Here is a 25,036-nt window from a genome sequence, read left to right as displayed (position 1 = left end):
ATGTATGTTATAAGTAACCATTACTAGTATATTGATTAAGCGAATTTCCTGATTTGAAAAGCTAGACCGATCGATGTCTGGAACTGCGTCGCACTGCAGCTCTGAATTATAGTTGCTGAGGAAACTGCAACAAAAAAGTGTTACGGGCGTATATACGGAACAGCGTAACATAATTCCCATACATATAAATTAGAGAATCAAAATTTTCTGAATTATACAAAAATACATACGGTGTTTTTGCAACATACCAAGTTTCAGGAATTTCTGTTCAGTAGTTTCAGGGGAGTTGCAAGGACGAGCAGACACAACTCCTAGACCTGTTTTGGCTTTTGGCGGCGGTGCTAAAAGAGATACAGGTACACAAAGCCTCGAGACCAATTGAACAGGGAATGAAATAAAATGCAAATTTTACGACAATATTCACGTTCAATTGATGCACATGTTTGTCCAACAAAAGGATCATGGGCGTAGCTGCCTATACGCAAATACGCAGTTCCGTACTTTCGGAAAAAGTAACAAAAATAAAAACACACATTTTAAAGATGAAATAAAGGTTATTTATCACATATGCATACCATGAACGTAGTATAGGCTCTGAAAAACTGGCTCCAAAATCGTTAAAATTCAGGAGTTTCCCTCAGGGCTTTGCCTTGCCGGACTCACTGGGGGCCCCTCCCCCCAAAAATAAAACCCTCGCCGTAATTTTGCGTACAACTAAAACAGGCCTAGCTACGCCCCTGGTTATTGAAAGTGATTGTGTAAGAATTATTTTTTTTTGTTCATGATTTTCTCAATATGCGTGCTTGAAAATATACGCATGTACGATAGCTATTTTTATTCTATTCATTGGACTTTTGAAAAGCAACTCATTGTATCTGTATTTTCGTCGACTTAATATTTAGCGAATAAAATGTTTTGTTGTTCTTTCTCCAATTAATTGTTTTGCCATCGTTGCATCGAAAATATTATTTAATTTCATGGCTTTTCGCAAAGAAATAAGACATGTATATCTACGTAGATCTAGGCATACAAAAATAATTTCTAAATAATGACACATGTACATACTTGATAAATTAAATCCAAGGATTGATGTACAATAAGGGTAGCGCCTCAGAAGTCCACTTCGGGGTTAAAATTTTTATCAAGATTAAGGGCAAACAAATTTTGTTTCAGGACCCATAACATATAATGCCGTATTTTTTTCTTGGGTGTTTGCGGTCTTTCTATGATTTAAGAGACTTATAGGGTAAATTCCTTGTAATACTATATAGAAATCTTATTTGTACAATAATCTAAAATGTCTCTGTAAAGATATATAATGTATCCGTTAACGCCACGTTTTCTGTGTTCTACCTAAAGAAAACAAGAGGAGCAAATAATGTATTAAAACAAAATCGTATTTTAAAATGGTATCAGTTGAAAACAAAAATGAATTAAAGGCTTCTTTGCTTCAAGCTGTACAGCGCTCGAACCCATGCACTTTTAAATCAAATTCAGTTGTGTATAATAGGAAGAGTTCAAAAACGAGGACAATTAGAGATGATAAACCAGCACACCGGTAAATGCATTCGCTATATAAACTAAAGATAAACTGATAGTAGAAGTAATCTGATAGAGATAGAAGTTTATTTTAACGTTATAAACAACCTTCACACCGACGTGCTATCACTGCATATCCAGTAAGCCGTGGAGATGTCTTCCTTCGCACCAACCTCCAGTGGTACCGAATCCACAAATAATACAGACATGTATGATTCTCCTGATGCAGAATTCTTCCCAGGTAAGTGTTCATGGTCTTCCTGTTTTAAGCCAAGGTTTTGTTTAAATATATTTTACATGTATGTGTAAGTGAGCTTAAATTGATTTTATTTTTAGATTGTTTACATCCGGGATGATGGGATGAATGAGTTAACTGTAAAGCTACATGTACATGTAAATGTAATATGCTTATTTCATCTAGATAATTGGCCTATTGTAATTGTATATATGTAATAAAGAGCACATATTATAATGGAGAGCTTGTACATTCCCACCGATGTTAGAGTGCCGCGGAGGGAACGACCAAAAATTTGCTTCGCAAATTTGACAGTTCTAACATCGTTGGGATTTTTCAGACCCTACTATAAGTTTACATTATCTTCCTTGTATCAATCCGATCCGATAATAAAGAGCTTATATATGTGCCCTTTATTATACTTATGGACACCATTTTCCCTAATTGACCCTCTTTTCCCCATCACTTAACGTCTTGTGCCTTTGGGAGTACAGTGCATGGGTGTATGTGTACCCTCTTTCGAAAAAAAACATCAAAAATGTAAAGATCAAAGAAAAATTACAAAAAATGACGACAAATACTTGATTTTCTACTTTCAATTAAGATCACTTCATGCAAGTGATATTTAATCACTAATGGTGTATTCACGCCGCAATGGAAGAGGGGGGTTTAGATTTAACCCACCATTTCGTTTGAAATGCATGTACCAAGTCAGGACCATTGCGATACCAGCTAATCTGGTGGTGTATTATCTATTTTGCTGAATTTATTTTGGTCCTGACTTGGTTATGGATTGGATTAGTGTTCTGTATTTTTTTTTGTTACCCTTATTGATCAGGGTCTATTACATGTAACTCCTCACATATCGGTGTGTCATTTTTAAACAGTGTACTGTATTAAACTTCAAATGAATTGATTATTTACTAGGAATTCCGAACATATCGTTAGACAGAAATGCAGCTGTCGACAACTCTTTGGTCTACAAACACTACGACCCCAAAAAGGTAACTGTGTTACACATTATTATGTTAGACTTGATCTGATATACGACTACTTAATGAACTCATATAATACTTATTGCGCACAAATTCGTTTTCTGTGTATTCTTCAAATTTTGTGAATACATGTAACTGAAGAGCTGTATGTAGTCTTCGCTAAGCGTTGGACAAAGGGTAAGAAAACTCAAATATTGCAAGTAAAGTCTTTTAGGTTGTTTAATTTTTTATGTAAGTATTACAACCTAAAACAGCTTGCCATAAAGCTGGGCATTGTACATGTAATACATTTTAATACATTGATTTAAGACGGTAACACAACCGTAGATAATTGCTTTATAGGGTACTGACTTAATGCAGTTCATTTCTTGTATGGATTGAGCATTTTCTTTAGGTAAATTTATTTCTATTGCTGAATTCGATTTCTTGTACCGACAAATTTCAAGCATTTTGATGAAGATGAGTTATCTCGCTTTTCGTAGGAATTATTTTCTAAAAATTTTCATTTCATTCTTTGGATATTCTATCTTATCAATATAAACAATTAGTGAAAATGGTAGACGAGTAGGCCTACTAGTTAAAATACCATCCATGCCCTTATTAAGAAGTGTCATATTTTTTTGGGGTATTATATCCAGGATTTACTTACCATTTGTAGGTTGTTTATGGTAAATCAATGGAAGAGTGGCTGAGATTTTCTGTCTGTTTCTGGCATACATTTAGAGGAACAGGTAAACGCATACACTATAAACTTCTATACTTGTCTGTTTCTGGAATACATTTAGAGTAACAGGTAAACGCATACACTATAAACTTCTATCTATGTCTGTTTCTGGCATACAATTAGAGGAACAGGTAGACGCATACTCTATAAACTTCTATACTTGTCTATTTCTGGAATACATTTAGAGGAACAGGTAAACGCATACACTATAAACTTCTATACTTGTCTGTTTCTGGCATACAATTAGAGGAACAGGTAGACGCATACTCTATAAACTTCTATACTTGTCTATTTCTGGAATACATTTAGAGGAACAGGTAAACGCATATACTATAAGAAACTTTCTATACTTGTCTGTTTCTGGCATACATTTAGAGGAACAGGTAAAGGCATACACCATAGGAAACATTCTATACTTGTCTGTTTCTGGCATACATTTAGAGGAACAGGTAAACGCATATACTATAGGAAACTTCTATACCTGCTCAATATTTCATTTAAAATTTTTTTATACTTGCCCAATTTTCATGAAAAAAACTTCTATAATTGCACAATTTTTCGTATACTTCTAGTATAGTTTCACAATTTTCAAAAAAAAAAACCAAAAAACAAAAAAACAAAATATCTATACATGCACATTTTTTATATAGTTTTGAGGGTGAATTGATACGGTACAAATAACAATAACTACATTGTCACAATTGTTAAAAAAATTGAGACACCCTTTGATTTTTGAGGCCTGCTGTCAACAATTATGAATACTCGGTTTCACTGTTTTATATTCCTTGAATATGTATAAAGGTCGAGTGCACCAATTCATTTATGAAAATATATATTCAGTACAAGTGGTTTTTTTTAAATTCTTACTAAAACGTTTTGAAAATAACTGAGTTCACTTTTTAGACACAATTATTATTCAGCAAATTGGTAGTAATGTTACTGATAGTATATATGTTGTTAACAACAGGTGCAGATCCTTTTGGTTTCCCGACCTTATTCCGTCCTTGGGACGATGGCTCTAACTCGATGGCAAACGCTAAGCGGAGATTACGCGCAGCTTTTGAATTTTTCACAAAACTTGGAATCAAATATTACACTTTCCATGACAGGTAAGCAGTTGTACCGGACCTGGTATACAGTCTACTTTTTTTTCGTGTACTGCAGATTATCAGATATTTACATTTGCCATTTTGGATAAATTCACTTTGAATGAAAGTACATGGAATTTAAATTATAAAAAAAAAACATATCGATTTAAAATTTTATATATAATGACTCAGGTCGCTCTGATTATACATGTACAATGTAGATAAATAATACAGATTTTCTATGACAAGACTTTTTCGAATTTTAAGACAGAAATAAATATATTACGATGAGTACCACCGCTTACTTTAATGGATATATTTGGAATAATGATTATTTTCGATTTTGATACTGACAATATTATGTGGAATATCTCGTCCTGCGCAAGTTAGAGATAATCCACATGATATTGTCGGAATCAAAATCGAAAGTAATTATCATTCTGTTTATCGTTAATCCGATTTTGGCATTTCTATCTATTTTAACATTCATTTATTTTTACTTACTTTTGCCGCCGGAAGAAATATGGTAAAACATAATTATATTTATTGACAAGATCAAGACCCGCTCCTTATCGATTCTTGTATGCTTACGGCATGTCAATCATGTTTGTTTTACCTGATATTTTCATGATACATCCAGTGTGCAAGATACGAAAAAATATCAAACAGGAACATGAAAAGAAAAGAAGGACAAGTTGCCGATAAATATATATAGTGATAGAATGATTGTTACCTTATGAAATATTAAAAGGACAAATAACAAAGGAGATACAGACTTTCCATCAGACAATTATTCAAATACCTATAGAATATTAGAAATTTTAAATTGCTTTGTTAATTATCCAGTTCAATCAAGGGAATACCAACTACATCCCCTGAACTTAACTATTTTACTCGCTGTAATCTTAAGGACATAATGTACTTGATACCCGTGTAATTATCTGTCACATCTGTAGTTGACAGTTGTAGAGTACAGTTAAGTCCAAAGAAAAAAGAGATGACAAGTCCGTTGATGTCGTATTTAATGTAACAAATAACTTCATGGTAAAATGATAGGGAACCCAGCATTCCACTTAATTCTCCGGTATTATATCAAAATAATCAATCGTAAAATGTTTTTTTTTATTATGAAACAACGTTGGTTTTCCGATGTTATTTGTCTCTCATCTCTCATACCATTGTAATAACTGACCCGCAGGACTACATTTTATGAATACCATTTACAATAATGGAAGGTTTTCAATATTAGTGGAATTTCATTTTGGAGCAGTTTCGCGGACTCTTGTTTTCAAATCCACTTTTTACACATTTCTTCAGAGAAAATTGTAAAATGCGCTTCCAATCAAGCAAGGGCATACATATACCTGCTTTTTGGAATAGAAAGAACGTTATTTGTTTTTTGCACATCATTTTTTTTTAAATAGGTATAATCCTTCATTTTAACGAAAGTAATAGGGATCTAATGACCTTTCCCGTTTGCTCAACATTGAGTACATTTACCATGCAGTTTGCCAAGACATAACATGCATTACGGTACATAATAATTTCTTTGCATTGCCCTAGGTCTGAAACACGCGTACCAAATCTTTTCAGGCATGAGGAGCAAGTTTTTTTTTTCATTTCCATTCTTTCTTATAAATAGTCCTCATCAAGTTGTGTACATCTTATCAGTAACACCTATTGTATTTCTATGGATTATATTCATTTTAGAGATGTTGCTCCAGAAGGGGCCACCTTAGCAGAGTCAAATAAGAACCTGGATGAAATAACTGATTTAGCGTTAGAGCTGCAAAAGAAAACCGGCGTCAAGCTGCTGTGGGCGACGTGTAATTTATTTGCTAATAGCAGGTAAATATGATACTTGTTCTACAACAACGTGTACATCAGAAAGAGAAATCTAATCAAACAGCGATGGGAATAACAAAAACAAATTCACAAAACATGTGTGTATTTATGTTACAGAATAGATTAAGAGTTTTAGATTTCTTTACGTTATTAAGGTTTTTGTCCGTTTGATCGACAAATATCCGCAAGAAACATTGCCCTTTAAACTAATGAATTGGAATCACAAAAAAGAAAACATTATGACAAGAACTCAAATACAGTGTGCAAAGACAAAGCCAGGAATGCAGGAACTATGATTGTTAGGGCCTATGACTTTGGCAACATCAGTTTCCTGGACCACAAAGCCAGGAGTGTTGCGACACTGATTGTGAGGGCCTACGACTCGGGCAATATCAGTTTTCCTGGTCCATATCACTACCATTGGACATTCGGCATTTTGTAATATTATTAAGATAAATTCTGGGAAAAATACAGATGCGTACCGAATGTCGATTTTCATATTGCACGCTTGTCGTCTGGCTGGTAAACAATCAAATGTGGCGGTACGAGACATCGCCTTTTTGTTGAAAAGGGGAGCTGAGGCAAAAACAACGTGAAAGATTTAATTGATCAACAGAAGGAACAATCGACAGTTATTTCACAAAAAGGGACTTGAACATTTTCTAAAAGTGGCTCGTTGCCATGCAAAAATGAAAAAATATTGTATCAGGAATACAGAACAAATATTACTATATAATAAAGAAAAGGGTTATTGCATGAATATTGGGGAATATTCATGCAATAAACCTATACTCAGGATCATTAACTATTATTCTGAAAATATTGAAAAAAATCGTTATTTTATTATTGAACAATGAACCATAATTAATAAAATACATTTGCAAAAACCAAATTTGATTTAACTTTCCAAATCTAAAATAGCGAATTCGCAAACAAACTGCATGTCAAAAAGGTTATTTAAAATACACATATCTTTATCCTGTTTTGCAAGTATTTTTAATACCATGCAATTTTACACAAAATTTACTTATTTTTTTATTGGAAATGGTTCATAATTTGTTAAACTCGTCGATGGAATTGATAGAGTGTCTAGGAAAATCCATAGACCTGCTGTATAGCGTAAAATATTTTTGTCTGGTTAGAGTGTAAAATTCCAGCAGAAAGTTTTCCCGTATTTTTCTGCAGTAGAATGTTACCAAATTTTCAGTGTTAATATCTCTAGTGGGCAACATTTATTTGCACTTTTATTTTTGAATATGGCTTCTAGGAGGTCTACTGAAGGATTTCAATTTAAACAATGGCATTAAGCAATGCACGAATTACTAATCATAACTTTCTGCCTGGTTTTAAGGCAGAGCTGTACTTTTAAAGTACGTTCACATCTTCAGGTTTGCATTGCGATGGCTTGACGTTCTATCGTCGAAAAGAAGTTCTATTAATTAATATCCCAGAAAAAAATGAAACAGTTTCACAAAAGCAATGTTATAATTTAAAAAATAAACTTGTATTTTTATTATAGTATTTGGTATGTTGTTATGTATGTGTTATACCACATTTCTTTATTTTACTTTTGTAGATACATGAATGGTGCTGGCAGTAATCCAAGTGCTGATATTTTGGCATATGCTGCTGCACAAGTGAAAAAGGGTCTTGAGGTTGCCAAGAAATTGGGAGCAGAAAATTTTGGTAAGGTGTACTCCATTTAAAACAGTTATATTGTAATTATCGATCGATAAATCTTTGAAAACAGTTCAAAGCCCTACAATGTATATTGTCATTATCGAATTAAAACATGCAGATTTATGCTTTAGTTACAATCTATAATCCAATTTTCCTTCGTTTGGAATCTCATAAATATCATACAATAGATTCTTGTATTTGAATTACTAGCATATTTTGAATACAAACAAGACATATAACTGTTATATTGAAAGAGGACATAAAAAGTTTGTTTTATACTTTGAGAAATGAAATAATGATATTGCACAAATAAACCTATTACCTTTAACTGCAGTATTATGAAATGTAAAGTATTATAACATTTATTTGCAGTGTTTTGGGGTGGCAGGGAAGGCTATCATACAATACTCAATACCAACGTTCTGACAGAGCTAACCAACATGGCATCATTTTTCAAAATGGCAGCAGGTAAATGAAGTGTTAATGTTACTTTTCATATCACATCATGAACTCTTTATTTAATTGTTGTCACAAATACATCTTGGATAGAAACATTTCTCGTCCTAAACGCCCAATAGACTGTATCCTGCTATTTTTGTTAATCAGATGCAATAGAGTTACATGTGTCATTACTGGTGAACTCTCCTTTTGTATAACTCGAAATGATTTTTCTGTTACATACTTAAAGTTTATTTTAGTAGTATTTCCGTAAAAGATTTCTTTTTTCCACTTCGTAATTTTTCACTTGAGTATATCATTCTTAGAGTTGTATTAAACATTGTTTTGTTACCAAGTTAATTTCCGTAAAGGTTTGTTTTAACCAGGCTGTTTTATTGGAATTTATACTTAACCAAATGGTTGTGCTTCTGTTTAAATTATGAAACTTTCTTAGCCTGTCTTTAGTTCGGAAGAGTTTCAAACTTGAAGTTGATATCGTATCATGTTGCTCTAGACGTATTTCTTTCCTTTCAATAAGACTCATAATTGATCTGTGTATTGCATGTACGTATCCAGGAAGCAGACAGATTCAAATTGAGTTTTAGACCCACGTTGTGGTTAAGAACTCTTAATTGAAAGTCCTTACATTTCTGTCATCAGCTTTATATTTTCAAGAACATAATAAGAAAATCAAAAATGTTATCAAATCAAATCTGTCTAAAGCAATTATATATTTTTTTTTAAAATTGCCGAGTACGTATTGCATTGTATATTTCATTTTACTTAAAGATTTGCAGAATGTAATTTTGTCTTTATTTTTCTTGATTTATATGGAATTGTCCATTCGAACACTATAAAATAGAAGCTACACATATTAACAAATGGATAATACAAATCACGTGATAATGACAGTTTCACATGTCAAAAATGTGTGAAATAGAAGACATGAAAAGTGCAACTTGTAGCCATTATATCTAGTCATGCACTTAATCAGATAAAATTTCCGCTTCCTTATCTGGCAAATACATTCACTGAAATCTATAGAGACTTTCACTAAGTTAGACAATCAGTAGATAGAAATCAGTAGTTCTTTTCAGTATGGACAATATCTAAAACCTGGGAGTGATACGATTTGACATTTCATTATTTTTTTCTTTTGATGGCTATGAATCTAACCCACTTGGGTACACCATTAGGTCTACCAATTTAAAATTTGTAATTACACTTTTCATTGATTGTTTTTATTTTTGTTTGACCTATTTTAAGTGAAATTCCATGAAAGAACGACAGGAAATGTAATAACTGGTGTTGATTGGTCTTATACTATATAGAACATAAAAGTATTGGTGTTAGAATTATTTAGATATTCCAGTCTATTTGTACCATCCTGTGAGGTTAATTAAACTGCCTTGTTTAATCAACGTTTAAATTTAATTCTGTTTCGCAGAAAATTAGTGTATCATTGGTAAAGTCAAGTCACATTTCTGATGTTTTCAATATCTTTTTAAGAATCTTGTGCACTGAAACATAAATTTATTAAACCAATGGCATCAATCAGACTGTTATTTTCCCTGAATTACTATTAAATTACTATATAAAGTGCATTTCCTCATTGAATAATGCTGCTTTGTAATGATATAGATGTTTCAATTACACTCACATCACATTGTCGAATCTGTCAACATCACCTAATGGAAGATTTTTTTAACCTGTATCATGCCAACATGTAGTAGAAGTAAAGTAAAGGAAAGTTACAGATACTGTTTTTGTAACTGAGGTCTGGGTTTATTTTTCTTTCTCTGCAACAAATACTTGGTTCGACTTTCGTAAAGTTGACCACAGACACTTTCACTACTTAGAAGTTTTGTTGTAATAAGCTTCATAAGGTCTACTATTTATGTTCTATACTTTGAACCGAAAAGTTGCATTTTTACCTTAAAGTACTTTTCAACTTCATTGTGCAACCTATTAAAATCACAAAAGGTGAAAAAAATATACCTTAGTGGTTAAAAACTTTCTGCTATGGAATGTCTTTTCTTGAAAGTTTAAATTTAGAGCATAAATTTCGAAATGCATTTTGAACGCTTTTTGTTGTTTTATGTGAATACTTTATTTTTTACTGTAATTTGAATGTTTTTAGCAACACGGATTTTGTCTGCAAAATATCGAACATTGTAACTGTTTTTTTTGTTTTTTTTTAGAATTTGCCAGACTACACGGGAAAATGGCCTTCAGGCTTTATTCACACATTTTTCTATTTAATTTGTAACATTGAAAGTAGATACTTATGAAATGTTACACATTGTTTGTCTGCACAATTAGCTAAAATGACGTACATCAGTTGAATGCCACGGTAAAGCAGGTCATTCGCCTGGTGGTATTTACTCAGCATGTCCGTTAACTGCATTAAGGCAGCCATTTGGTTAAATTCTATTAGTAATTTACGACCATGCTGTAAATTGAATTTGATTTTATCACTTGAAAGCTATTACATATGTCTAAGCTGTGGTCAAAGACATTCAACATTTTTACCTACTAGACCTATTTCGAATGGTACATCGTCTGTTTAAGCACAAACATTTAACCAAGTGTAAAGGATGCCTTTGAAACTCTTTAAACACAGTGAAACCCATGTATGTAAACTGAACTCTGAATAATCTGAAAACCTTCCTAACCGGATACTTATTAAAGTCCTTTTATATCAATTTAAATGTATTTTGAATCTAGGTTATCAGAACACCTGTTTAAACCGAACTAATCTAAGTCCAAAAATGGTTCGCTTTAGACAGGTTTCACTGATATATGCTATTTAGATATACATCATTACTATCTCAGATTACATGCCAAAACAGAACACCACCCGTTTATATTCATGGATCGGTCCCGTAGATTTGCCATTGAACCCTATGAAAATAGTGTTGAGTTTTACAATTCAGTTTCCCTTAGATTATCCTTTTTTTCTTATTGCATACTTTTTTGTGTCGACGGTACTGATTGAAATGTTAAACCCTAATCTTTGTGTAACATTTTTAATGGTATGCTTTGATTAGATTACAAGAAGAAGATTGGTTTCAATGGTACCCTGCTTATTGAACCCAAACCAAAAGAACCATCAAAGCACCAGTATGACTATGGTAATGCTTTAATTTACAAATTATTATAGTATCATGTCAATTGCGACATAAGCTCATCAGTACAATTTTTCTAATTCGGATTAGTAATGATTAGTTTTCACACTTGAAGAATTAAGTCAACTTTTGTTCGTTTTGTTTTTGTTGTTTTATTTATTATTACAGTACAATTATTACAGTACACTGACTTCACTTAAAACTGATATACGGATGAGACTAAGAACCGCGGTTTTTGCGAGGCTGTGCCTAGCATTTTCAATAATTCGAGCCAAATCTAATATCAAATTTTTTGTCAAGTCATTGCACTGTTGTTGTCTTTAAAAGACATTTTTGAAATTTTGAAAGAAAAATTTGTTTCAAGCAAGAAAACCAACATGTTTCATTCGGACGATAAAAATGTTAAATTTGTGACGCCACAGCAGAAAGTTAAATCCAGTCAGTGACCGTATATCACTTGTAAATAAAGAGTCAATGCATTTTGACTGCTCAAATAGAACGATTATATTATAAATGATGATATATGTAATACCTCAGTAGCAACACTCAATGAGACAAAATGTTTTTGGGATAGATGATTGTATTTACTTTCAACAAATGTAACAACAAAATATATTCAGTTTATCTAATATTCTCATCTTCAATATTTTGTCCCATAAACATCAGTGAACTCTGTTTGTTACTTTTAAGTCACTATATCGTTCGACTTGAAAACCAACTTAATGCGTAATAATACCTGCAATGGTCATCTGTGACGATTCTTAAAGCCACTGAACAGCTGAGTCGCATTAGACGCTTCGATTTATTATAACAAGATCTTTTGCTCGAATGAACCGGTCAGTTAACCAAAACAAACAATATGACGAGAAGTAATGGCACAAATTATCATATAAACCACCTGATTGTAAAGATCGTCGTCTTATCTTGAATTACCCTAAACAGTTATATTCTTGATAACTATCGTTTATCAAATTTAGCAAATGGAAAGAAAAAAAAACTCGGTATTGCCATCTCACTCACTAAATGTTGGAGAAATGTGCCAGTACAAGGTTTAAACCTCGATTGAATAAACGTACGCTACCGAATAACCCCTGTCTAGAAAACTTCAACTCTTCACTAAAGAATAAAATAAAAACCCATTTTTTTATTTTTCTACTCAGAAATGTACCAAAACATGTGACGTTACAGATAATGTAAAGTCTACTTCATGCATTCGTAGAGTTGAAGAACGAAACATTCAATTGAATGAGAATAGCACAATTTATTTTTAAAACATACTGTAACGTTAAAGATGTCTTACAAGTAATGATTTATTAGACACTTACATATTATTTTCAAAATTGTTTCGGTGTAGACTTTTTATTTCAAACATACAAAAATCCTGTATCACTCCGTAAAAGGCCGGAATTGTTATATGGTAACACACATTGTTCAAGGGAAATCGAGGGACCAGGATTCTTACGGTAACCAAGGGAACTAGAATGCATACAGTAATTAAGGGAACCAGGGTTGGAAGGTAGTCAGGGAAACCAGTATCCATACGGTAATTAAGGGAACCAGAATTTCAACGGTGATTTTTCAACATATGATTTTGTGTTATTAGATGCAATGACTGTCATTGGATTTTTGAAACATTTTGGTTTAGAGAACGAATTTAAGGTAAGAATGACTGGTATACTTAAATTTGTTATTATTTAGTGTAAATAAAGGATTAAGAATATTCGCATGTTTAACCTACTTCGATCAGAAAATGATAAAATAATTTTCGTTACTGAACTATTATCCACCCGTTGCTATATATAATATTGCTAAACAGGATACATACAGTATACATATGATAATGTATAAACCGTTGAAAGAAACGTATACCTCAACTTGACTTTAGCAGGAAGTACAAGGTAATTTCATAGAAGAAACAACCATGATTTTGAACTGGAATCATTTTCCAACAGTTTAGTGAACCATATCAAAAGTTTAAGAAAAGAAACTCAATAATTTTTTATTGATGAAAAATTATATTTCTCAAGTTGACACGTTATTAAAATTCAATAAGGATCAAATGAATGTAGTAGATTTGGTTCCTTGTTATTATAACCCTTTATCTGACAAACATGTTCATAATTCTTGTGGTCACACCTTTGTTAGCATCCATCAATCCTAAGTCGTTCAGTTCGCAATCAAAATCTGTGAAAAGCAGTATTGGGAGTTTAATAATAGTTGTCATCTCTCCACGATAAGTCTGTATTTTTTCAATTAAGTTCTCATTCAAGTTGAAAAGGGTTTAACTAACTAAACCGTATAAATCTGTTTTTGCTTAATAAATTCTACGTTTCATTCTGAATTATTGCTCAGATTGGTTAAATAAAGTGTATAATTCTCTGTTGGTCATTGACATTATTTAAGTTACACCTAGTTCCTCTTCATGCAAGATATATTTAGCAATGAAACCTTATTTCAGTCTGAAATTTGAATGAGTTTTAAAGATAAACAAACAGAAAAATTGGCAGATAAAAAGAGTTATTAAATTCGGATTGGTCTCCAAACACATTATTTATGCAGCATTTACACATGTCATGAATATCTCGATTCGGTGTGTTGTTGAATACTCCATTGTCGTCAACTTGTTAATGTCTGAAGTAACAGGTTAAATTAGCCCCAGTGAACTCTGTTCATTTAGCTATTGGTTTTTTATATCTAGGCTTTTTGTTACTTTATAGTCTATAGTACTTATCAAGTTACATATTAACCATACGTATTAAATTTAGTAATACAATGTTCATGTTTCACCCGAAAGTTTTTTGAACAACCAATCTCGAAAGGTATAATCCTTTCAAGGGTTTGACTTGAGATATCATTTAGAATATTACACAATACATCAATAGAATGCTGCTACCTCTTAAGATATATTGACATTTTGCAGTAATGACTCAATGACTATTTATTTCTGTCTATTAGAAGAACAGACTGACCGGAAAATGTAAAAGCCTATTGACTCTAGCGTTTATAATTGATATGAGTTTATCACACAGTTCTGACGTTAAAGATTACCATTTGTGTTCACTAGATTAATTGCTGCAATGATTGTGTACATTATGTAATCAACAAATCAACTTTTCCGATTATTTCTATGTCAGAATCATGCTGAGATATTACTGAAACCATCCAGAGATTATAGGCTAAACTATTGAAAAATAAATACAACGTTACAAATGATTGATTGCTTATGAAAAGCGAACAATGCTTTTTCATTAGAACCTGTTGCTGCTTTCTATATCCATTTCACGATGTTTGTTTTTCATTTCAGCTGAACATAGAGCCAAACCACACGACTCTCGCTGGCCATAGCTATGAACACGATATAGTTATGTCTTCAGCGTAAGATAATTACATTTTGCACATTTATTTCCACTTCTGATAATGTTCTGTTATGACGTATGTTATAATATTAGTACCTCAAAAATCTGCAAATTCTCTTCTGTTCCTAAGGTATTTCATGGGAACCATTTTTACATGATGTTTAATATTTCTTCTTTCAATAATAAGAACATACCATATGATCTTGTGATCTGACGTATTACAGAATGATACTGTGTGACAACGTTGACAATATATACTATATTGTTTATACTTTATTGAAGGTTTGGAATGTTAGGTTCCATAGATTCTAACACAGGGTCACCAGATTTAGGATGGGACACAGATCAATTTCCAATGGACGTAAAGAATGCCACAATGGTCATGAAGGTATTAAAGATAATTTGATGGAATAGAGATTGTTTAGGCTAAAAACCACTAATTCCACTTTCCATAGGCTTCTATGCTAATTTCACAATATTCAATGGCTTCTCTGGACTTTACCTTAACTTTAACCTGCAGAGGACTATATATCAGCATAATTCTACATATGTCAGCTCACAATCCTCAGAATGGCATGTGGGGTTAGCAGACTTGCAGTGCAGTACTGGTCACCGGAAGTGAAGGGTCTATAAATAGCATAGGAAATCCCAGTGTTTTCACAAGATAGGGGCATATTTAAAAATCATTATGGAGATTAGGCTTCACATCACAAGAAGCAAAATGCACCTATAAAATGTACAGAAATGTTTTTCCTTTCAGAAACTGTTTAAATTTTTTAAATAAGATGAGAACTTTTTTCACAGCACTATGAGGAACAGGGGTAATTTCTGCGTAGGACTATTTTTGCGTACGTTCCAAATGCTCATTGGTTGAATTGGTGGTCTGTAACCTAAATAGTCACTTTTTGTCTTAGAAAAAATAAATAACTATACAGGTATCTTCCTACACACATACTGAATGCATTTGCAAAGTTTCAGTGAAATGTGACAAGCACTTTTTTAAATATTTGATTTTTAAATATAGGGTAACCAAGTTGTGCGAGCAAAAAAGTGACAATATTCTACCATACTTAAATGCATTAAATATTTGCAAAGAACTTTTTCTGACTTTTCAAATAAAAAATATCAATCACAACTTGTTTTTTAACAATATTAATGAAGAAATAGTTTTAAAAGTAATCATTTTCTGAGAAATTGGTCTATTTTTAAAAATTTATTTCTGACATGCCTCCCCCTTTTTCTTGATCACATGTCAAAAATCCTAAATCTTTAAATTTTCACAAAAGGTGATATATTTGGCTTTAAATTTGTAAATACAGTGTTTTCACATTAAAACATGACCAGTAAAGGGCACCTAAAGCAAAAAAAGTACTCAATAATGGATTTTCCATGTTGCCATAGGGGAATGCTGATATGGCCTTAACCGCAGTAATGAAAGTGAGTTTTTCCTCATTTCTAACATAATTTTTGCCCAAATCTACACAAAACTTGATTTCAAGTGCTTATTGCCACCATATTTAGGTAAATATAGCCCTCAAAGTTTAATATTTGATATTTTTACTAAATTTTCTACATTTTTTACAAGATAGGACATAAAAATCAGCCAAAAAGACCAATTTTCCATAATTTGGACCTATAACTTAAAAAAATGCATATTTTGAAGGATTTTTGTAGTGTATTCCTCTCATGGCAAAGTTAACAAGATCTTCAAGTAGTTTAAAGCTATTTCAAGAAACTTCATTTTGCCATGGCTTCAACTTAAGGCTAAAAACCACTAATTCCACTTTCCATAGGCTTCTATGCTAATTTCACAATATTCAATGGCTTCTCTGGACTTTACCTTAACTTTAACCTGCAGAGGACTATATATCAGCATAATTCTACATATGTCAGCTCACAATCCTCAGAATGGCATGTGGGGTTAGCAGACTTGCAGTGCAGTACTGGTCACCGGAAGTGAAGGGTCTATAAATAGCATAGGAAATCCCAGTGTTTTCACAAGATAGGGGTATATTTAAAAATCATTATGGAGATTAGGCTTCACATCACAAGAAGCAAAATGCACCTATAAAATGTACAGAAATGTTTTTCCTTTCAGAAACTGTTTAAATTTTTTAAATAAGATGAGAACTTTTTTCACAGCACTATGAGGAACAGGGGTAATTTCTGCGTAGGACTATTTTTGCGTACGTTCCAAATGCTCATTGGTTGAATTGGTGGTCTGTAACCTAAATAGTCACTTTTTGTCTTAGAAAAAATAAATAACTATACAGGTATCTTCCTACACACATACTGAATGCATTTGCAAAGTTTCAGTGAAATGTGACAAGCACTTTTTTAAATATTTGATTTTTAAATATAGGGTAACCAAGTTGTGCGAGCAAAAAAGTGACAATATTCTACCATACTTAAATGCATTAAATATTTGCAAAGAACTTTTTCTGACTTTTCAAATAAAAAATATCAATCACAACTTGTTTTTTAACAATATTAATGAAGAAATAGTTTTAAAAGTAATCATTTTCTGAGAAATTGGTCTATTTTTAAAAATTTATTTCTGACATGCCTCCCCCTTTTTCTTGATCACATGTCAAAAATCCTAAATCTTTAAATTTTCACAAAAGGTGATATATTTGGCTTTAAATTTGTAAATACAGTGTTTTCACATTAAAACATGACCAGTAAAGGGCACCTAAAGCAAAAAAAGTACTCAATAATGGATTTTCCATGTTGCCATAGGGGAATGCTGATATGGCCTTAACCGCAGTAATGAAAGTGAGTTTTTCCTCATTTCTAACATAATTTTTGCCCAAATCTACACAAAACTTGATTTCAAGTGCTTATTGCCACCATATTTAGGTAAATATAGCCCTCAAAGTTTAATATTTGATATTTTTACTAAATTTTCTACATTTTTTACAAGATAGGACATAAAAATCAGCCAAAAAGACCAATTTTCCATAATTTGGACCTATAACTTAAAAAAATGCATATTTTGAAGGATTTTTGTAGTGTATTCCTCTCATGGCAAAGTTAACAAGATCTTCAAGTAGTTTAAAGCTATTTCAAGAAACTTCATTTTGCCATGGCTTCAACTTAAGGCTAAAAACCAAAACCACTAATTCCACTTTCCATAGGCTTCTATGCTAATTTCACAATATTCAATGGCTTCTCTGGACTTTACCTTAACTTTAACCTGCAGAGGACTATATATCAGCATAATTCTACATATGTCAGCTCACAATCCTCAGAATGGCATGTGGGGTTAGCAGACTTGCAGTGCAGTACTGGTCACCGGAAGTGAAGGGTCTATAAATAGCATAGGAAATCCCAGTGTTTTCACAAGATAGGGGTATATTTAAAAATCATTATGGAGATTAGGCTTCACATCACAAGAAGCAAAATGCACCTATAAAATGTACAGAAATGTTTTTCCTTTCAGAAACTGTTTAAATTTTTTAAATAAGATGAGAACTTTTTTCACAGCACTATGAGGAACAGGGGTAATTTCTGCGTAGGACTATTTTTGCGTACGTTCCAAATGCTCATTGGTTGAATTGGTGGTCTGTAACCTTTATATAGAACGACCATTACCTGATGAATGTTTATATAGAACGACCATTACCTGATGAATGTTTAAGATGGTAGTTAACAAGGCATTTAATAATCGAGGGAAGACCAACTCTAATCCCTGAAGTCTACTATATAACTCGCTGTAAACTATAGATCATAAAAAAAGAAAGTGGTCATTGAAGCATAACGCTCCTAATTACATATTGTGAAAAAAGGAAACCTCCCGAATCAATGATAAACAAACTCGGAACGTAAACCCATAGGGTCTAAAATCATATTTACGATACTAGATTTTTGTATATACAAGTATTTCTTTTCAAATGTTAGATTTTATTTTCTTTAACATTATCGCTTATTCTAAATCGTGCATAAGGCATATTGACATAACATTGTAGCAAATGGAATGGACCTCGACGAAGATAATTCTGGATTTAAATCTTTTATAAAAAAAACAATTAAAAAAAAAATCAGTTGATTTCTTGCTAAAACAAATATTTTTTTTTGTTCTAATACTTCTATTCTACATAGCAGGCTTGAGTTCTTTAAAACTTTGAAACTTTGAGTTTCCTCGAATCTTTAATTTCAAGTAATTTGAATGGTCCAAATTTGAGTTGAGGAAGGATTTGAAGCAAATTCCAATTTTAGATTTTTTATGAAACCGAGCAGAGATCAGGAATGTTCTAAGAGTTCTACATTCAGTACAATTGTTGGTACATGACGATAACAGAACTGTAACTATTTGATTAATCTGAGAAAGTCCGATTAAAAAGAAATGTGATAGGTGGTATGGTAATATTTTAACAAATTATCAATAGAAGAAAACGTTTTCTTACGTCACGTCAAAACATTTAACGCATTAAACATAGAAGCGAATGCCTTGCTGTTGAAACTATCTTTTTTTAGCATAAGACAGACAAATAGTAAGTAGTAATTTATACATTCAAACAGAAAAACATATTTAAGAACACAATAATGTTAATTAATTGTTTTTTTAATATTTTAATTAGACTGTGTTAGAACAAGGTGGTATACAACCTGGAGGTCTAAACTTCGATTGCAAAGTGAGGAGGGAGTCTACAGAATTGAAAGATATGTTCATAGCTCACATAGGTATTCCATGATTACTTAGAACTATTGGATATCCATCTTATTCTTTTCAATGCTGAGAATATTTACCTTAGCTACCTTTCAGGGAAAACAATTGTAAAATCTTCCCTCGTTCATTAAATATCAATTACTTTTTTTGGAATATACTTTATTTTGCATGTTAAACAGTCTTGGTAATATTTTTTTGTTTTGGCCAGTTTGATCACACTTTTACTGGTTTTCCAACTGTGCAGATTTTCCATACTACTTTTTATTCAAAAGTGATAATTTTACCTGGCTTAAAATGATATGATTTTAACTACTTAACTAAGAAACGTCCCTGTAAAACACATAACAAACTGATGGATTTTACTTAAATTAATTATGAACGACGAAAACTACAGAAGAGAATTTAATTGTTTTTATTGATTTAACTGAATATTCTTTTATTCTAGACCAGCTAGGAATATCAGTAGTTTTACGCATTATCTTCAATATATTGTTCGATATGTAACCCGATTGATGTGTTAGTTCTGTAGAAAGACATTTTGTTCTTTTTACACTGAAGCAGGTTATGAACAAAAAATGAAATAGTAAAATGGCTATGATAAATTGTAACTTTAACCCAGATTGTCCCTCGCATACACATTCTAGAGTATTTGGTTTTCATAGTGAATAAGATCAAGAAACATGATGGTCTTTAATATATTGAATGTATGTTATTTGTTTGTTCTTCGTTTTTTAATGGTTGTTTCATTGAAGAATTTTTATTCAAAATTTCTCAAGTTTGAAAGAGTAATCAAGGGAACCAAGGTTATGGCGGTAATCAAAAGAATGTAATCCAGGGACACCAGACATGGAAAACAGACATACACAACAAAGAACATAAAGTAACTAAAAGTAACAAAAATAAATGAGCAACTCGGACTCCACTAAAAACTGGAGCATGGACCAGGTGCACCGGTAGAGTAAGCGTCCTCTGTTTAAAATTACATTTGGAATGTGTATTGAATTTTATCATTGTAAAGTACAACCTTATAGATTTTGAAATATCAGATAGTGCTTGTATATCATGGAATTTATTGGTTTCGTATAAGGAAATATTTTCTATCAAAGTCTTAGATGCCAGTTTTGGTATAACTATTGAATGGAAAACTTTGCTACAGCCCTGAAGTGTTATGTCACTTTGTATTGGTCATCTTATAGAAACAATGATCATGTCTGATTGCAGTAACTATATATACTTCAACGTAATTTATTAAGTAACACTTTCGATCGAGCAAAAAAATCTTTAAAAAAACATGTATATATATATATTTTGATCAGTATGGTTTTGGCATATCTATTGACCTTTTGCTAATTTTGCCTATTTCAACTATGACATTCAATTGCAATTTTCCTTGAATGCTGTTGCGAGAATTGATTTATTTTATCCTTCTGTTCGATTATTGCCTTTTTGTACTTGAAAGGACATTACACCGATCACTGTTAAAGCAAAACATAAAAATGGTAAAAAAAATCAAATCTTTTAAGCAAAACCATTTAACGAAACAATTTTAACATTTATTGTCGTTCCTGAGCTAAATAATTCGAGTATTCTCTAATGTTATATATCTTACTACACTATTACAATATGAATCGACAACATCAGGCAACGATTTCTCTGTTTAGGGAGTTAACCTAACTTCTGTTTATGTTTCTGTTTAAATTTGCCAATCTTTTTAAATGGTTTTGCTATGTTTTTAATTATTTTTTTTTTCAAAATGAAAATCTTATCCTTTATAAATGAAATAGTTATACCAATGAAGTACATTATTTTTCACTTGAAGTGTGAAGTATGATAGAAGAAACTTTTTACAGGTTGTTCCTGGGATGAAGATGTTTAAAAATCTTTTAAAATGATTTTCGCTTGCTATGTTTAATCCGTTCGCGAAACGTAATGAACGTAATGAAATCAGAGTCAAAATGAATATCTTGCAATTCAGTTATACGTTTTTTTTTATTTTTTATAAGATTAAACAGACACTGAAACGCCTTATATACCGGTGATAAAATGAAATACTTTCAAAATTGGTAGTACTCTAATTACAATATTATTTTGATACAAACAAAATATACAAACTGTCTTACTCAATCGTCATCTTTATCTTGGTTTTAACAAAATCTATAGCTTTTCATACTTCATAATTTGTTATTGAATATAAGAGCTAGCAATATTGTATTCCAGGAGCTATGGACACGTTTGCCAGAGGCTTGGAGATAGCAGCTAAAATATTGTCAGATGGGGTTATTCCCAGACATGTTAAGGTAATACATCAACACATCATCATACATCAAAAACGCAATTACATAGGCTCATATTTGATTCATTTAGAAAAAAGAAAATGGCATCATGCTGTCATTTTTGTCTGTTGATTAAAACGAATTGATTAACTTGATGGTCTACTACTGTATATGAAATTAAGTAATTATTTTGTTCATCGTTTTTCTTTTAGAAATGGTTTGTCATATTATACAGTGTTAGCTTAGTATAAATTAGTTTTCTTTTACACGATGTAATAATAGAACGGCATTTCTTATATCCTAATAACAAGGCGTACTTTCGGACTAAACACAAAGTTGTTTTTGACTTACACAAGTTTCAGCCATTTAAGTATTCCGTAAGTATAAAAACACATCAAAAGCATTTCCAAACTACTAAAATATTAAATTTGAGACATTGAAAAGGGGGGGGGGGAGATTTGGCCATATGATCTTCTACAGCTGATAGATCATCTCCTGCAAGGATTTAACAATGCCGAGTTCCGTCGAGATACGTTTGGTATCCTCATATAATTATGCATTGTCCTTTAAAAATGATTTACAAAATATAATCGTTTCCTGTGGAACTATCATATTAAAGTTAGTAACTGTTAATGAGTGCAGTATAGGTTTAATTTCATTTAGGTATTCTAAAATAAAAATATGTAATTCTATCATTTTTTGAAGAATGTAAGAGATAAAACAATATTTTTAACACTGTTTGACTTGACGTGTTAGATAACTCACATTATTAAGAACAATTCGTTCAACTAATAAAAAAAACCAACGGATTTTGTTGGCTTTTTTATTAACGATTAGAGGTTAAAGCAATGCTATAAGTTTACTGCGTCTTTAGGACAATCGTATTTAAGACGTACAAATGTATTATTCGTCGTCGTCATGTTTTCCTCGAATTTTTCTTTGTGTTTAATTTTCCATTTCTTAGGAAAACTTTCTTTTTGATAATAAAAAAACCGGTCATTTTCAAAATGATAAGTTGCATTTGAAGGTAGATAAATAGTTCAAAAGTTTACAGATACCATTTCATTACAGGAAAGATACAGTAGCTATGAGAGTGGAATTGGAGAAAAGATCAATAAGGGCCAAACTTCACTGGAAGAATTAGAGGTAACAAAACTTAGTTTTCACGATAATTAAAAATATTCCAATCAAATGATCTTTTTTGTATAAGTATAAACTTTCCCGAAACTAACGTTCATTGTTTCATTACACTTGTTTAATTGGCAGATCTCATTATTTTCTTAGTTTATATTTGTTTTACTTCTTACCAAAGGTTTTACCCCAAAGTCATCAACGATTTGCTTTATATTTAGAAGTAAACATACTGTCGTCAGGATTTTAATTTTGGCGTAGATTCGTATTGAACAATTTCCTTTTTCCACGTCCTGAACTACAACTTTGTCGCACAAGTTTGAAGCGGGCCAACTATTGCAGGAAATCAAATTTATTGTTGAATTAAGTCTTTCATCATTTTATAATTTTACCCGTCTGATGCCAAACTTTTTAGTCTTAAGACGCATATAGATCATGTTAGCGTTTGACTGCCTTTTGTAGGGCACTCAAGAGTATTTCGAAATAATGAATGCGTAGAAACGGGCTGATTTTAAAATTATTATCTAAATCCATTTTATTTTCACTCACTCTGAACTGCTACTGGTACTAGTCTCTTCTTAAACCACTCTAAAAAAGTCTTTATTGACTCCTTAATGTGCTTGAAATGTTTTAACTGCTTGGATCTTGAATTAATTAAGTTATAACGTTGTGGATTGACGTGTATCTCTTTCTTTATAACTTGACTTACATGTCTCTTTCTATTGTTCTACTAATTAAATGTGTTTTCCAAGTTTACAAAGTATATTGCTAGACTGCCATTTATTTGAATCAACAGTTTGTAGCTTCGACTTCATTTCACAATTTGTATACAAAATTTGGACATTCCGTTAATCCGCTAAAAATTAAATTCCACTTTTCATTTTCGAGGATCTATCATTTTTTTCTTGTTGATGTTGCATGAAAGTATTTGCTTATGCATATTTGAAAACAAAATTCAGTATATATTTAAGCTGGCTTGCTACTGAATAGTGGCAGATATTTAAGTTATTGTAAAAGGTTTGAACTCGGAAAAGAAAAACGATAAAGAATGAAAGTTTTAAGATATTTTCTTAGTTTTTCTTAAGTGAAATCGAATTATTGGTTTTCATTTTATTTACTTGTTGAATGTCTATGATAAATCGAATTTATATTTCCAACTTTAAATTCCCACACTTAAAAGGAACGTAGGATGGTAAGTTCATCGGAAAATGATGATTTAAAACGATATCCACTCACCTTGTAGTTCTCCTTGACAAGTCTTGCACGATTCAGGATGTTTGCTATTGACAACAAATATCACGCAATATTTCCATTTGTGAATTTGTACGACACATCATTGCCAAAGTGACTATGAATTATGGTAAATGTGATTTAGTGTGACCATTAAAATTGAATTAGATATCATTGTTACAAACTTAAACACTGAAAAATAAATAAAATCTTGCAAATGAATTAGTCTTTTTACCCTATTTTGCTGTTTTTTGTTTCAGGAATATGTGTTGAGGAATGGGGAACCAGACGCTGTTTCCGGTCGCCAGGAACATTATGAATCAATGCTAAACTCCTACATTTAGATCCGAGACAGAACGGAATGAAATTATCATCGTACAAAGTAATGAAAAGATCACAGTAGTATCTCATTGGATCAGTTTAGTTTTGTTAACAATTAGAATACTAGATATAAAACTTTGTGTAGAATAAAATGAAAGTATACATCTTTGTTGCCTTTTTATGCTCAAAGGATTGTTTTTTTTTTTGCTTTTCTAAATTGTTGGCAATTGTCATGGGAATAGCGTTAAAACCTTAAAATGACATACATCGTGGACACAATCATTATAAGACTGGAAAATCTACCCTAATTTCAATCATTCGTTCATTAAACTGTCTTGTGCTGAAGGAAGTTGTCATACTGGTGCCTGATTTATTAAAAGTTAT

At 31.8% G+C, this 25,036-nt stretch overlaps 1 protein-coding gene across 1 annotated transcript; it reads left to right on the top strand.

The window, feature by feature from the left end:
- The first annotated feature begins 1,602 nt into the window (after window positions 1–1,602).
- LOC148629603 (uncharacterized) lies at window positions 1,603–24,814 on the top strand. The gene is made up of 15 exons (XM_088554137.1): window positions 1,603–1,780; window positions 2,702–2,778; window positions 3,428–3,500; window positions 4,461–4,602; window positions 6,292–6,429; window positions 8,003–8,112; window positions 8,479–8,574; window positions 11,595–11,678; window positions 13,276–13,331; window positions 14,977–15,047; window positions 15,311–15,416; window positions 19,609–19,711; window positions 21,915–21,994; window positions 23,042–23,116; window positions 24,592–24,814. The coding sequence occupies exons 1-15, from the start codon at window positions 1,693–1,695 to the stop codon at window positions 24,673–24,675; spliced, it is 1,383 nt and encodes a 460-aa protein (XP_088410263.1). The 5' UTR covers window positions 1,603–1,692; the 3' UTR covers window positions 24,676–24,814.
- Window positions 24,815–25,036: the final 222 nt, after the last annotated feature.

Source organism: Perna viridis, chromosome 1, assembly GCF_037379345.1.
Source record: "Perna viridis isolate PV_CMFRI_1.1 ecotype Kerala chromosome 1, ASM3737934v1, whole genome shotgun sequence".
NCBI classification, from domain to species: Eukaryota; Metazoa; Mollusca; class Bivalvia; order Mytilida; family Mytilidae; genus Perna; species Perna viridis.
Note: the sequence above shows the minus strand (reverse complement) of the source record. Positions and strands in the feature narration are given on the sequence as shown.

Excerpts from the sequence above, each read along its gene's own strand:
- LOC148629603 (XM_088554137.1), top strand. The coding sequence starts at position 1,693 with ATGTCTTCCTTCGCACCAACCTCCAGTGGTACCGAATCCACAAATAAT. Across the intron at positions 2,779-3,427 it reads AACACTACGACCCCAAAAAG|GTTGTTTATGGTAAATCAAT; the intron begins GTAACTGTGTTA and ends TACCATTTGTAG. Across the intron at positions 15,417-19,608 it reads ATGCCACAATGGTCATGAAG|ACTGTGTTAGAACAAGGTGG; the intron begins GTATTAAAGATA and ends TATTTTAATTAG.